A 17137-nucleotide genomic window follows, 5' to 3' on the forward strand; every position below is an offset into this window, starting at 1 on the left:
CTTCCCACCACCTAAACTACAGACTTGGCCTTCCAGTCTTAGGTTACCAAGTAATAGGACAGAGAAAACAAGTAAATGATTCAAAACAAATTATCATCACTACTACAAAAATCTCAAGCATAAGTCCTGCTGAAAACAGGAATTTCATAACAATATACATTATCATACTGAAACATTCAAGTCACTGATGACACAAAATACCATCTGAACACCACACTGTAAGACTGAACAGAACTATGCAGTCTCTTAAAGAAGCAACCCACATAAACCATACCAGATAAATAAAATTCTACACAACTGCTCAATATTCCAAAAAAAAAAAAAGCAAATGTTTTTAATAAAATCATTACAATCTTTAACAACATATTAGAGAAAAGGACTATGCTTCTGTTGGATATTTTGTTTTATATTAAACTTTTTCAACTCCCTTTATGCAACCATAATACTCAATCTTAGAAGTGAAATAAAAGAATCATTCTAAAAACATCAAAAAATTCACTAAAACACAAAACTTAGCCTTTATAGTTCAAGTAAAAATAAAAGGGATTCTTGCCATAAACTATCTACCTTGTAAAACTGCCCAATATTTTCTGGCCTCAAACAGAGACTGACCATTTGTTTCTGGTATTTAGAATAAGTTTAAGTCCAAAGAATTTTACAACAGAACTCTCTTCTGCCAGATTTATGAACCCATAGACTGATGCAACATATAAATGTCCTCAACAACAAGCAGGTGGCAAGCAAAAGTCAGAAAGGGAATCAAGAGTGAGAATCATAGGAAGGGACTGCTCTGAAAGTATTCAGGAGGTGTCATGGGAACTAGAATGCTTTATGCTAAAATAAGAAGACAAAGGGATAACAATCTACAATGCTATTTAAAGTTAATCTTATTTCCTCAAATCATATCTATATTCAATATGGAGAACAGGTGATAACCAATCTTTTACAAAATTATAAGAATTCAAAATCCTTGAAGATGGTACAAGGGTGAGATAGAAGAATCTCCTCAAAATGCATTCCATTATGAATTAGAATGAAATGTAGCAAGAATGATCACCAAAATCTTCCATGATTTTTAACAAAAAAGAGCCATTAGGCATGACGGTGACAAAAAGAAAAATGATTGTCTTCTCAAGGACCCTTTCAATTCAATGAATATACAATATTTTAAATCCCGAAGTGCTAAAAAATTCCTGACTTATGGCCACATACCTATGATCATCAAGTACAGGAAGAGACTGTACTGAGCAACTTAGTAAGTTCTAAAATCTTCTCTTTAAAATCCTTTTGTTATTAGACTATTAATGTATATATTTGTATAGAAAACTTACAACCCTAGATATCAATTTACTTAGCAATGAAAAAAAACTAAAGTAATAATGCAACTGGAAGAACTGATCACATAATAGACACAATAGTAGTCTCAAAACAAAATATATGCCTAAGAATGAAATGATAGCCTTATAGAATGATATATATTTAGGATATAACCTAATCCAAACAGAGAAGACTCAAAGAGTAGAAGCTCCTCAGGGTAAAGACAAGGAGGGGAAAAGGAAGAACTGAATGCTAAAATATTCCTGTGTTAAGAAGATGTTGTCCCTTTTGTCCTCCATCTTTACACAAAGACCTAGAATGAGAGATGTTTAGGTTATATAAAAGAATTCATGTCCTCATGTAATGGTAAATTTAAAACTGAAATAGGAATCCAAGGGAGGTGGCAAAAACTTGATATCTTCAGATTTTAAAGAAGTGTGATTACAATAGATATAAAAGATAGCCCTGTCTTGAAGCAAAAGAATAGGGTTAAATAACTTGAGGACCCTTTCATCTCCAGGACTGTATAAAAAAAAATTCATGATCAGTTACATGTTATCTTCTTCATGGGACACAAATTCAAGTATATTATCTTGCTAATTCTCTTCCCTAATCTTCAAATTGTATGATTCAGTGCTTAGCACAACTCCTTGCACATGGTATTTAATAAACTCTATATTAATGATAAAAAATTTATGACATTATTTTGGGGAAAATATTTAGTAAAGGAATTCCACGACTCCTACTTCTATATTAGACATTTTGTTCAGAGTACTTTGATGACATCAAATTACTATTAAGTACATCTCTCAATAAAGCAAGAAAGAAGTATCCTCCCTATAGTAAAAACATAAAGGTTACAAGAATTATGAAAAGTCACATATGAAGTCTGTATCACAGTAGGGACAAACCACAGAATTACTGATTTTCTTTACATAATATCATATTGCTACAAAAAAAGTAATCAAAGAACAGATGGGAGTTGCATGATTTAACTTTAGAGTCACTTTTTTTGTTCACTCTTTGTTATTTGATTGAAATACATATATTTCTATTGGGGGGAATACTATTGAGATTGCTGTAAGCTGAATAAGCAAAATGCATGCTCACATAACAATGGATTTTTCTTTATACCCTAATTTCATTAATTTTTATCCATCAAAAATTATCAAATATGGGTATGTATATATCTATGTGTATATATATGTATGTATATAAATTCATGACATTTTTTTGCATTAGTATCTAAGTAAAAGACTGATGCTCCTATATCTCATTTCTCTTCTAAATTAACCTAACAGTAAATGAAATTTCATATACGGACTTTTTCATTCCATATTTTATGTCTAACATATTATCCTAATGTGTAACATTAAATTAGACTGTATCAACTGAATTATTTTTAAAAAGAAAAAGAACTTTTAAGAATTTGCTTGTAAAAATCACATAGATAACTCCACTAAACCTATCATATTGCATGGTATTATATAAACCATGGTCATGTTTTCCCTGAAATGTAACTACAAATAGCAAAAGGCTGGGAAAAAACCCATTATCAGATATTCTTCTTGCCTTGTGCCCTGAAAACACCATTACAAAGCAATTTCACTACTTAACATAAAATTAAACGCCTTTCAGTCAAATCATTATATAAATAGATAAACATTTTCTCAATATTCTTTTCAATTAAGCAGAACTCCTATAGGTAACCCACACAAACAAAAAGTGTGCAAAAGTGACTTTAGGTCTAAACATTTACTCTAAATTATAACATAGAGGTTTAAACTGATAAGAATTTTCGATAGCCTATCTAGCAAGTATTCCTTTCAGATGGTTAGGAAAGTTTGAGTGTCTTTAAAACTTTATATTATCATTTCAAAAGTTAAGAACCAGGTTTTATGATTTATTTGGTTTTTTTAAGTATACCATCAATGATCTCCAAATGTTAAATATCAATAATAATATATAACACAGAAACTTACCAGACTGTTGTTTCCATTTGACTATCATTGAGTTGACGATTGTCCAGTTGTGCAAAAAGAGGGAAAAGTACTTGAATACCTCCAATTGAGTGAATTGCACTGTGAATTGAGTGTGTTACTATAGCTTTCACATCCTATGTTTAAAAAACACAGTAAGTATTAAATATTTGGTTAATATTCTCCATAAGCATGCACTACTATGTATTAATAAATAACATACATGCAATATTATTTTTAAAATAACCTGCAAATTTTAATATGTAATTATGAAATATTATAGTATAGAATAACATAATATCATATAAAAACACAAGTAGGATCATATATTGAGCTGGACATAAACAATGACAGACTTTGTAGGCCACCCCATCATTTTATAGATGAAAAAACTAGGACCCCTGAAAATTAAACCTGCATGTATGAGTTGGCCTAGATAGCCTTTGAGATTCTTTCCTACTCTCAAATTCTCTGATTCTACAAACAACTTGCCCGATATCATGCTAATAATGTGTCAGAATTTGGATATGAATACATGAACACTTGACAGCAGAGTCATTATACCATACTCCCTTCATGAAAAAACTAAGATACACTCATCTAATCAATAAAATTTTAAATTTATATCAAAGAAGTTAATTAAACTAAACTAAATACAACAGCTATGCAATAAAAGATACTATATTTGCTACTAAAATGTGATAAGGTAATTTTGAAATAGAAGAAAATTCTATCCCAAGAAAATAGTAGGTAATAACTACACTTAAACAAGCCAAATCAAAGAGGGCAAACATTGTAGTATAGTAGTATACATTAGATTATGTCGATTTTAACATTTAACACAGCATGAAAACAAACCTGGAGCATGAGAGCATGTGGGGAGTGTACAAAAATAGACGCATTTTCTTTGGGTGATGATTCCAGGCATAGCTGAGCATCAGTAGCCTTAGCATTATATGTAAAGGCAATACTACTTGCAAGTTTCCCATCATACAGAACCTGTTTATGATGCTCAGCAAGGTGAATATCACTCTCAGATTTAAATTTGAAAGTGCTCTGTAAAAAAACAATAGGAAAATAAATGTTCTGAAATTAAAAGCAACATATAATACTCTGACTTTTTTTTTTCAACTGACAAGTATATATTTTCTCTCCCTGAAACTTGCTCTCCTCATTGGAAAAAAAAAAAAAGGAAAACAAAATCCACGTAAAAATATGTATAGTTAAGCAAGACAAATTGCTTCACTGACCATGTCCAAAAATATGTCTCATCTATGCATTCTAATGCCAATACTTCTTAGTCAAGAGGTGAGCAGCATGTACCATCACTGGTCCTCTGGAACTATGGTTAGTCTGCATTCATCAGAGTTCTCAAGTCCTTTAGAAGTGTTTGTCTTTACAATGATGTTATTGTATAAATTGCTCTCCTAGTTCTGCTTATTTCATTTATTTCTGTATTCATATAAGTTTTCCTATGTTTCTCTTAAACATTCCTTTTATTCATTGCTTATGGCATAACAATATTTCATTACATGCCCATAACATTTTTTTCAGTCTTTTTTTCAGTCCTTCCTCAATTGATAGGCACTCAGTTATTTCCAGTTTGTTGCCGTTGTAAAAAGAATACACATACACACACACACGGGAGCAGGAAGAAGACAGAGGGAAGGGGGAAGAAGGGAGGAAGAGAGAGAAAGGGAGGGAAAGAGAGAGGGAGCGGGGGGGGAGGGAGAGGGAGGGAGAGAGAGAGAGAGAGAGAGAGGGAGAGAGAGAGAGAGGGAGAGAGAGAGAGAGAGAACATATAGGTCTTTTTCTCCTTTGACCTCTTTGGAGTATAGGCCTGTCAGTGATACCACTGGGTCAAAAGGTATGCACAGTTTAGTTAAAGCTTTGTTCCAAATTGTTGTCCAGAAGGGTTAAACTAATTCACAGCTCCACCACACACCACTGTGCTTATTTTTTTGTACCCCCTTCAACAATTGTCATTTTCCTTTTATGTCATTCTTGCCAATGCAGTTTGTGTAACGGGCAACATCAGAGTTGATTTAATTGGCATCTCTCTGATTAATAGTGATTTGGAACTACGTGACAGTTTGGATTTCTTCCTTTGAAATTTCCTGTTCAAATCCCCTGATCATTTGTCAATGGACAAACTGCTTTCTTATTTTTATAAATCTGAATTAATTTCTTATGTATCTTAAAAAATAAGACCTTTATCAGAGAAATTTGCTGCAATGACTTTTTTGCCTAGTAAGCTACTTCCCTTCTAATTTTAACAATATTGGTTTTGTCTGTGCCAAAATATTTCAGTTTTATAAAATGAAAATTGTCCATCTGATCCAAAGATATACAGGTAAATGCTTAACAAATGGCTCTCCAGGGGAAAAAAAAAAGTGCACATATAACAAACTTTTAAGTTTGTTCTGTATTATTAACATTTTCTCTATCACTTTATGTGCAGGCAATCAACAAAACTAAGTCAAGCCCTAATTTGTAGTGTTTGCCCTATTTCTGAGGTGTAAATATACATACTGAAAATTTAACAAAATGCAAGAAATGTTGACATATGGTTCAAGCTGGTGCCAGCACATTGTTGATTTTATCTTCTGTGATTCACTCTAATACCTTTTTGATCATTAACTCTTCCCCTATCCATAGATCTGACAGGAAACATCTTCCTTGTTTCTCTAATTTGCTTAGCATGTCACTTTTTAATATTTACGTAATGTATTCATTTGGAACTTAACTGATGTGAAGTGCTGGTCTAAGCCTAATTTCTGCCAGACTGCTCTTCATATTTCTCTATAGTATTTGTTGAATAATGAGTACTTAACCCAGTAGGTGGGGTTTCTGGGTTAATCAAACTCTAAGCTACGAGATTCCTTCAAGTTTCTGTATACTGTATTCCTAACCTTTTCCACTAACTGATCTTTCTTTTTTTTAACCAGCACCATGTCATTTTGATGATTATTGCTTTGTAGGATACTCTGAGATCTGGTTTCCTTGTTTCTCATTTTTTTTTCATTATTTCACTTAAGATTCTTTTGTTCCTCCAGATCAATTTCATTATTGCTTTTTCTAGCTCTTTAAAATAATCATTTGGTAGATTGATTGTGATGGAACTGAATAAATATGTTAATTTAGGTAGTACTGTCATTTATACTCTTTAAATCTGAAGGGTAAAACTTGCAGTAGATGAAAATTGCAATTCAACATTACTACATTTAAAGTCCTCTAAATACATCTGCAATGCATCATCAGAATACAGAGGTGCCCCTGGGTTTTTTATGCTTATGCCAGCTCTATCAGGTATAATCAAATGGGAAAGGCTTTTAGTATGGTTCCAAGACTAGCTTAGCTATGTTTGGAGAAGCTCATCACCAGATAGGCCATAACAATTTTGAAAGACTAAGTACCAAACACCAAGTGTTGGAATATGTATTGTTAAAAGAAAGCACCTGCATCTATTACGTAAAAGAAATGCAACCGCATGAGTACAAATAATGACAAAACAATGAATCTTTTGAAGCATGAGGCATTTCAAGTAATGAAATTTAAATTTATTTTCTTGATCAGGTCTCAGTAGAAAGGGAAAAATTAGACTCAAATGGTCAATTCTTGTGTAAAGCCATAACACCATTTATTTAGTCTGCTCTGAATACTGTTTAACTCTCTACTCTTAAAAATTATAACTTGTTTTACTTCTTTCCTTCTCAATTATTCTTTGATTTATTCACCAAAGCAAAAATTTTCATTTAAATGTATTAATGATGTTATATTTAGAAATTTACAGTACCATAGAGTTGATTATTTGAAAGTTAAAACTACTTAGGGGCAGCTAGATGGCGCAGTGGATAGAGCACTGGCCCTAGATGCAGGAAGACCTGAGTTCAAATCCAGCCTCAGACACTTGACACTTACTAGCCGTGTGACCCTGGGCAAGTCACTTCATCCCATTGCCTCGCCAAAAAAAAAAATCAAACAAACAAACAAAAAACCCCACTACTTAAGGTACACCAATTTGAATTATATGCAGGATTATTTATCCACCAGAAGAAAACAAAAGAAATTTAGGGAAATCAGGTTCTATCCTAGAATCTTGGGTGCAGCCTTTTGACTGACTCCAAGTTTTACAGAACAAATCCCTTTATTAAGGGGATTTGTTCGGTGAAGTTTGGATTCAGTCAAAGGGCTATACTTGAGAACCTAGAGGGCCACGTGTGGCCTCAAGTTCCCCACCCCTTTTCTATCTAGATAAATTAGAAATAGCATATGAAGGGGGGGAAAACAACATTTTTTCCATCTCCCATGATATTTCCAAAGATTTGGAGGTAGGTGCAAGAGGGAGAGAATCCTAGCTTTGTCTTTGAAATACAAATCAGGCCAGGAACAAGCCTTCAGATAATTCTTGAAGAAATCATGTTGAAGTAGAAACATGTGATAAGAAATCAAATGATGGAAACACCGTAGGTCATTTTAAAACACTTAACCTCTTAATCACTAAACAGAGATTTCATGTAAATGTTATATGGTACTAACAAAACAAGACTGAAATTATTGAATTGAAAATTGAAAAAATAACAAGGCAGAGAATTTACACCAAATAAACAAGGGTGAGTAAAAGCCAAAGATGTTACTATCATCTGTCATGGCATATCATGGGATAAACGAAATAAGGGGGAATCCTATGTAAATGTTGTACATGGCTAGCAAAATGGCACAAAAAGAAGCAACAGTAACTATCAAGATGAATGGTAGTAGAGAGAACATGTACAGAATGGTGCAGGTCTTACATTAGCCATTCCAGTTACTCTCCTCAAATTCTTTCTACCCCAACTCTAAATTAAAATACCACCTACCAAATCTTCAATATTGAAAATAATGGTCAATAAAAATTTAGTTCCAAACAACAGGATGTGTGAAGAAAAATTAAGTTAAACAGAACTTTCCCTTACTTAATGGATATAGGTATTCCAGTTAAATTTGCTATGAATTCCTATTAAGTGATCCATTTTCTCACTGATTTTAAAAACATGAACTTCGCTGTCTGGTAAATATTCTGAATCAGACATAAAAATTATACTTAATACAGGGAAATTTGGAAAAATCACTTACGTAAAAGAAAAGGAGCAATGAGAGAATAGTAATCTGGGAACCACAAAGACCCCTATAAGTTCATGTCCTACCTCGGACATGTAAAATCTATTTGACAAGGGATTTTATAAATCCCTTAACTCCCAAATTCCTGGAGAACACTCTAAGACTATGAATAACAGACAAGATACTGATCTACACTGGTATACAGTTTCCACATTAGCAGTTTCTGATACCAATGAAATCAAAGGAAAAGAGAAGCAAAAAAGCCTCACAAGAAATATTTTTAAATTACTATTTTACATAAAATAAACTTATTCAAAGTAAAACATAGCAACTGAAGAAAATCTAACATTATGATCATTTGACTCACTCATATTCTTCACAAAGTAGCAAAAAATAATAAATGTCATTTAAGATTTAAACAATTTTAATAATACTAACTTTTACCACAGTGATCCTTTTTATTTATTCTTATTTTGCATTTCATTTGAATTTCCTGGTCTTTCTCCAGGAAGTTCACCTGAAGAGACCTCTGTACAATGTGTGACAACATCTCTGTGATATGAGGATACAAAACAAAGAATTCATTGTACTATGACAGAAAACTCACTGGACTAACAAATCAGGATGAATTAGGGTCCTTCACCAAATCTGACATCAACCCTGTGATCTTGGGTAAGCTATTTAATTTCTATGGGTGCTGGTTTTCTCATTTTTTTAGATGGACTCACAAATGATAAATTCCCTTTCAGCTCTAAGATTCAATCTTCCTACCAAAATTGTCCAATCCTTGCCAAACCATGAAGATTTGTTCAATTTTCTGTTGCAACATTTGTCAGACAACTGGCAAATAGGCAATAATGATCAGGAAATTACTCTAGAGCTCTGTTAAACATGGTCACTAAAATCTACTCCAGTGGTCTAGCTTCCAAAGAATAAGGTTACAATAAAAAACAGCCTTCCAAGGAAAAAAATCCTGTTGGTCTATCAGTTCAAAGGACCAAGCTTACAATATAAACAAAAGGGTTAAATAAAGACTAAAAGGTTTGATTGATAACTCATGATTTCTTTATTAATAATTCTTTCATTTTGGACCATGTTCACAAATCTGCTACTTTTAAAACATGGCAAAGTAAAGATCATTACCATAACATGGCAGTTCAGCTGGTTGCAGATAGAGGAAGAAAGGGCACAGTTATACTAAAACTACACTACAAAATCCAAAAATTCTATATTATAAGTACTATTTGTGTAAAGTAAATTTGAGAGTAAATTTAATTCCCTAAACTTAAGAGTTTTAGGTGATAAATATCATACCCTACACTTCAGTCAGTAATATTTTAACCGAAAAAAAAAGTATGTTACTTTTAAATCTCAAGTAGGCAGACTCTTAGCACAAATAATTATCTCTTATTTCAAGGACTACTGTGAACCACAATGTATAAATTGAATTGAAGTCAACAGATTTAACTCCTCTATAAACCAAATGACACAGTTGTTCCACGGCTACCAAGTACACCTATGATTCCAGCCAAATTTCTTACAAATGGTATCAAGAGGAATAAATAGTATCAAGAGGAATCAAGAGATATATAAACAGAAAAAAAAGTCAGCTGAAAATTAATCTCTATGGTTTAAAAAAAAATCAATCCAAAACCTTGGCCTTAAAAGACCATCACAGAATCATAGGATCATAGATTTAGAACTATAACTCATCTAGTCTAAATCCTCTATTTTCCAGTGAGGAAAAAGAGAAAATTAAGCTACCTGCCCAAGGTCACATGGGTAGTCAGCATCAGGGGCAGGATTTGAACTCATGTCCCCTAACTCCAGAGATAATGTGTTTTTTTGTATCTCATTACCTCTCTCTCTCTTAATAATACAATATAATAATCTCCTCATACAAAGGACAAAAATTATTACAGTTCCAGTACTGATGTGGTATTGGCACATTCACCAAAATAGTAAAATTCCCTAAACAAACTACAACTTTTTATATTTTAATTTTTCTATTTTAAAAGTTATTCCAAAATACAATAGAAAAAATCAAAAGGAAAACATTAGTACAAAAGAACTCCTGGGGCGGAGCCAAGATGGTGGAGGGAAAGCAGTGACTGTCTTGAGCTCTCTCCCAAAGCCCTCCCAATACCTAAAAAAATGGGTCTAAACAAATTCTAAAGCAGCAGAACCCACAAAAAGACAGAGTGAAGCAAATTTCCAGCCAAAGACAGCCTGGATGGTTGATTGCAAAGGTATATTGCGCCGGGAGGGGAGAGGAGCTCAGTTCCGTGTGGGCAAGCAGGCCACAGTGAACCTGGAGCAGGCCTCAGAGGACTGAATCGTGGGCAGCTGTGGTAGTTTCCAGACTTCTCAACCCAGGAACACCAAAGACAACGTGGAAGGTCAGTGGGAAAAGTCGTGACTGCGGTGAGAGAGGAGTTAGGTTTCAGCCGCAAGTCTCAAGCAGCACAAGTCTCGAGCACGGCCCAGGGCCACAGCTTTTCTTGAGCTTCCAGCCCACGGACTGAGGGGGAATCGAGTGGCTGATCAGAGGGGGATTGCAAGGATCTCTTTGCCAGTGCTGAGGTAGAAATCTCTTGCTTTACCTGTGCTTGGATCTGGGTCACAGTTCTGAGGGGCAGTCCTGAGGCTAGGAGGAAAGCTGGTGTGATGAAGCTTGTTGTGGCTGTGGAGAGGAAACACCTCGCCCCTTATCACACCACCTTGGAAGAACTGAAAATTTACAGGTCCCTAGAATTACCTCTGAAAACAGCTGTACAAACCCCCGAAGCTTGGGACAGTACACTCTTCACATTGGAAGCAGAATTTTACCTTAACAAAGAGTTTAAAACTCAAGAAATTGGCCGGGATCATGAGTAAGCAGTGTAAAAAGAGTCAGACTATATTATCTTACTTTGGTGACAAGGAATATCAAAACATACAACCAGAAGAAGAAAACAAAGTCAAAGCTCCTACATCCAAAGCCTCCAAGAAAAATATGAATCAGTCCCAAGCCTTGGAAGAGCTCAAAAGGGATTTTGAGCAGCAAGTAAGAGAAGTAGTGGAAAAACTGGGAAGAGAAATGAGAGTGATGCAAGAAAATCATGAAAAACAAGTCAACAGCTTGCTAAAGGAGACCCAAAAAAATACTGAAAAAAATAACACCTTAAAAAAAAGCCTAAGCCAAACGACAAAAGAGGTCCAAAAAGCCAATGAGGAGAAGAATGCCCTAAAAAGTAAAACTGGACAAATGGAAAAGAAAATCCAAAAGATTACTGAAGAAAATATTTCCTTAAAAATTAGAATGGAGCAACTGGAAGCTATTATGAGAAATCAAGACACTGTAAAACAAATCCAAAAGAATGAAAAATTAGAAAACAATGTGAAATATCTCATTGGAAAAACAACTGATCTAGAAAATAGATCCAGGAGAGAGAATTTAAAAATTATTGGACTATCTGAAAGCCATGATCAAAAAAAGAACCTGGACATCATCTTAGAAATTATCAAGGAAAACTGCCCTGATATTTTAGAACCAGAGGGCAAAACAGAAGTTGAAAGAATCTACCGATCTCCTCCTGAAAGAGATCCCCAAAGGAAAACTCCTAGGAATATTGTAGCCAAATTCCAGAGTTTCCAGGTCAAGGAAAAAATATTACAAGCAGCCAGAAAGAAACAATTCAAGTATTGTGGAAACACAATCAGGATAACACAAGATTTAGCTGCTTCTACATTAAGGGACTGCAAGGCATGGAATACAATATTCCAGAGAGCAAAGGAGACTGGATTACAACCAAGAATCACCTATCCAGAAAACTGAGGATAATCCGGCAGGGGAAAAAATGGTCATTCAGTGAAATAGAGGACTTTCAAGCATTTCTGATAAAAAGACCAGAGTTGAATAGAAAATCTGATTTTCAAATACAAGACTCGAGTGCAACATGAAGAGGTAAACAGGAAAGAGAAAATCATAAGAGACTTACTAAGGTTGAACAGTTTACATTCCTGCATGGAAAGATGATATTTGTAACTCATGAGACCTTTGTCAGTATTAGGGTAGTTAGAGGGGAAAAAAACTATATGTACGTATGTATAGATATAGATAGATAGATAGATAGATAGATAGAAGGCACAGGGTGAGTTGAAAATGAAGGGGTCATATCTGGAGAATAAAATTAAGGGGTGAGAGAGTACTAGGAGAAGCAGAAAGGGAGAGATAGAATAGGGTAAATTATCCCACAAAAAAACAAAAAACAACAGAAAAGAAAAGGCTCTTACAGTGGAGGGGAAATGGGGAAGGTGAGAGGGAGTGAGTGAATCTTATTTTCATAGGATTTGACTTAAGAAGGGAATAACATACACACTCAATTGGGTGTGGAAATCTGTCTTACCCTACAGGAAAATAGGGAGGTAACGGGACAAGAGAGTAGGGGAATGATAGAGAGGGGGGAAGATTGGGAAAGGGAGTAATCAGAAGCAAGTACTTCTGAGGAGGGTCAGTCAAAAGAAAGAATAGAATAAATGGGTGGGCGGGATAGGATTAAGGGAAATAGGGTTAGTTTTTCACAGCATGTCTACTATGGAAGTGTTTTGCATAACTGCACATGTATAGCCTATATTGAGTTGCTTGCCTTATCAATGAGGGTAGGTGGGGAGGGAGGAAGGGAGAAAATTTGGAACCCAAAGTTTTAAAAACACATGTTTAAAAAAATTGTTTTCACATACAACTGGGAAATAAGAAATACAGGAAATGGGGTACAGAAATCCATCCTGTCCTACAGGAAAATTGAAGGGGAAGGGGATAAGAGAAGGGGGGCAGAGATAGAAGGGAAGGCAGACTAGGGGAAAGGATATTTAGAATGCATGCCATCTTGGGGTGGGGGGAGGGGCGAGATGGGGTGAAAATTTGGAACTCAAAATCTTGTGGAAGTAAACGTTGAAAACAAAAAAATAAATAAAAATTACCATTCAAAAAACAAAAACAAAAACAAAAAAAAACCAAAAGAACTCCCGGCATAGTACATTACTTTCAGAGAGTAAAGAACGAAATGTTTCTAAAAATTTGGTACCTCTGCTTCATGTCACTTAGAACTTAGTAGTTCAATATTAATTTTTATCCACAATCAAGTCTTATCAATGCAGTACAACAGGACTGCAAGGACTTTGGTGAGAATGTATAATATTTAAGTTAGCATTTTGGATGTCATTATGTTCCATGTGAATTAAATGAAAACATCCTATTTCCCTAATGTTATACAAACTGGAGACTCTCCAAAGTCTTCGAATTCAATTTCTTTCCTGACATAACTAAGTCCTAGGGATTTGCAGACTGTAGAATACTAGAAGCACAATAAAATAATTATATCCCTCAAAAAGTATAAAAGTATGGGAAAGACTAGTATAAACAAAATAGAAAGTGAACAAATTCATACAAAATATTTTGGTTGTATTAAATTCTTTGTATAGTCTTTACTGAGGCTGAGGAGTAGAGGGGATTGAAGTTCAGTTATTTCAGCAAAAGACCATGTTATCTTCATGTCCATGTCTTTTCTCATTTCCTTTGTTACCTCTTTACCCTAAATCTAAACAATATCAAATCAAGGCACACAAGAGTTTTTAAAAACTTATTTCAGCTCTCCTTATTGCATTGTTTTAACAATTATTTATCCAGTCTCATAAAAATAAGGTTTATTTTTTTTTATTTTTGCATAGCAGATTAATATAATATTTTATCAACATTATAAAATTCAATGAAGGGTAACACACAAGAACAAGGGGGCAAAAAATGCTGAATGAGAAAAAGAATAATGGAAATTGTATAAAGCTTAGGGTGTCATATTTTAATTCTAAAAATTATTATTGCTTCTACTTAAATTTAAAAGAGAACTTATATTAGATACTAATCTATATAACATTTTATATCTGCAGTTTCATATTGCTCATAAAAATTTTAATAAGATACTAATTACCACCTTATATCCAGGTCCTAATTGATGTATTGCAAATATCTGTGCTGGATTGAGCGCTTCACTGAACACATAAACTGCACCAAGTTGACCACAGAATACTCTATTTGCATCAGCGGTTTCTGAAGATCCAAGAAAGCACTTATCATAGCTCTGTTTAAAAATAAAAAAGTACACATATAATGTCAAATGCACTATTTTTGAGTGACATCTAAACAAAATACTTTTCCCTTAATTACTATAAAACAGAATACAGTGTCATAATAAAAAAATTAAGATCAAATAAACCTTTAGCAGTTTTCTTCAAATAATGCTTATATTTTTCCTACTTAAAAAAATGAAATGTACTTCTATTTTCAATATTCACTGATAACTTCTCAGACAATGATCACCACCATTTTAGTTCTAATCACACCAAAAGAGTAAAAATAAGTGAAAGACAGAAGCTTAAAAAATAATAAAGAAAATAAACTTACATCATTTGTATTAACATGCCAGGCCATATCACCATATGAAACCAGCTGACCATTAACATAACATCGTATTTCACTATTTCTCCAACGATTGTAGATATGAACAATGCTGATCATATACCACTTAAAGGAATTGAAAAAGAAAAAGGAAACAATGTGCATAAACAAATTTTTTATAATTACAACAAATAAAAATGAAAATGCTTATATCACATAAGATGACAAAACCCCATTTATCATAGAAAAATAATTATATTTCAAGTTTAAAGCGCTTGATACCAACTATGTATTTCACACTAGTCAAAATAGAGAAGTAGTTTGCTTTACCAAACCTGCTAACTGCTAAATTTTTATGAATTATTTTTGAATCTTTGTTATCATATTTAGGCATAGATGAATAGGAAGAGATTAAATTAGTCCCTAATTTATGGCTAGCATTTATTAAACTTTAAAAAAAATATATGTTTCCAAGGGAATGTTTTATATTAAGGCTAAAAAAAAAAATCTAAGACTTTATAATATAAAACCAAATTCCACCTCTTCTCTCTGAAATCTCTTTTTTTTCTTGATCTTACTATTGCTGTTAATACTGATAACCTCAAGAGTTATACTCAGCTCTTCTTTATCCTCCAACTGCTCTGAATATCAAATTTAAAAGTTTTAGCAACTGTATTTTCAGAATAGATCTTCATCTGTCTGTCCATTCCATTCCAACACCTTAATTCAACACCTTAATGCTAACACTTTAATTCAGGTCTAGACTTTTTTTAATAGTCTCCTGCTCTCAAGTTTAATGAGGGAGACAAGTAAAAAACAATGTACAAACAAGATATATACAAACTGGGGAGAGTTTCAGAGAAAAAGCATTAAAGTTAAGGAGGAATGGGAAAGACAACTTGCCCATCTTGGAATGGGACTTTAAATGAGACTTGGAGGAAATGAGGGAAGGCAAGAGGCAGAGGTGAGGGGTTATATGCATGGAGGATAACCAATAAAAATGCCTGGAGCAAGAAGATGGAGAATCTAGTGCAATGAACAGCAAGGAGGCCAGTATCACTGGATCTCATATCTAGTGGACTATGGAGGGGTGTATAAGGACATGGTCAGATCATCCTTTTCAGACAGCTAAGGGGAAGACGGACTGGAGTACAAAGAGACTTCAGGCAGGGAGACCAACCAGTAGTTTATTGTAATAGTCCAGGTGTGAGGTGATGATGGTGTGTAGTAGGGTGGTGGCAGTATCAGTGCGGAGAAGAAAGCTATGAAGACAGAAACAAAAGGCTTGACAATTTATTGGATGGGGGTGGGGGCAGGATGAGAGCAACTGTATTGTTAAGGATGAAATGTTAAGTTGAGAGCCTTGGCAAGTGGGCGAATTGTGGTGCCCTGGAAAGTAATAGAGAAGTTCAGAAGAGGGGAAGTTTTGGGGGAAAGATAATGAGTACAGTTTTTGACATACTGATTTTAAGATGTCTATGAGATATCCGGTTTGAGACATTCAATAGGCAGTTAGAGAAGTGAAACTCGAGGTCAGGAAAGAGGTTAAGGCTAGACAAATGGATCTGAAAATCAAATAACTGAATGCATGGGAGTTGATGAGATTACCAAGGGAAACCCTCTAGAGCAAGAAGAGAAGAGATTCAGGACAAAACCTTGGGAGACACGCAGTTAGCTGGAGAAACCTGGATAAAGATCCAGCAAGGGAGATTAAGAGCAAGAAACAAATTCTATGTCCTCTCTGAAAGCAATTCAGAAAGGCAGGAGAAGAACCAGAAGAGAGTAGTATAATGAAAATCTATCAAGGAGAAGAGGATGACTGAAAGTGTCAAAGGATATAGAGAGGTTCAGAAGGATGAGGACTGAGAAAGGACCATGAGATTTGGCGATTAAAAAGGGCATTGTTAACTTTGGTGAGAGCAGTTTCAGTTGAATGATGAAAAGTAGGCAAGAAAAGTAGACCCCTACCTATCTCTATGACAACAGGCTCAACAGAGTTAGCCAGGGGGAAATCAGACTCTCATCCCCATTCCTTTTCTCTCTGTTTTACTCTCACATAAAATTACTAAAATATCTTTTTGTATAGATCAAAAAAAGAGGTAACAGAGAATATTTTCTCTATATATAAATCACTGCCAAGAAACCCCAAAAAAGGAGGAAAATTGGTGAAATATCACTAAAATATCAAATACGACACTTTTGCTGTATGCAAAAGGAAGCTGGGAAGCCATCTTTACACTCAGTGTACCCTATCCCAAGTGACACCACAGGCAGAGATGCAGATCTGAAAACCTGCAGCATGTATCGT

At 34.3% G+C, this 17137-nt stretch overlaps 1 protein-coding gene across 5 annotated transcripts in view; it reads right to left on the reverse strand.

The window, feature by feature from the left end:
• NBEA (neurobeachin) overlaps positions 1-17137 on the reverse strand; it is a 769899-nt gene that overhangs the window by 621995 nt on the left and 130767 nt on the right. For all 5 annotated transcript variants that reach the window (XM_027877685.1, XM_027877686.1, XM_027877684.1 and 2 more), the window contains exons 7-10: positions 14836-14955; positions 14366-14512; positions 4155-4352; positions 3300-3433 (exon numbers count right to left, since the gene is read on the reverse strand). In XM_027877685.1, coding sequence (XP_027733486.1) covers positions 3300-3433; positions 4155-4352; positions 14366-14512; positions 14836-14955 — 599 coding nt within the window. The remainder of the gene's footprint in view (positions 1-3299; positions 3434-4154; positions 4353-14365; positions 14513-14835; positions 14956-17137) is intronic.

This window comes from Vombatus ursinus, unplaced genomic scaffold (genome assembly GCF_900497805.2).
Source record: "Vombatus ursinus unplaced genomic scaffold, bare-nosed wombat genome assembly UNPS02014813.1, whole genome shotgun sequence".
NCBI lineage: Eukaryota > Metazoa > Chordata > Mammalia > Diprotodontia > Vombatidae > Vombatus > Vombatus ursinus.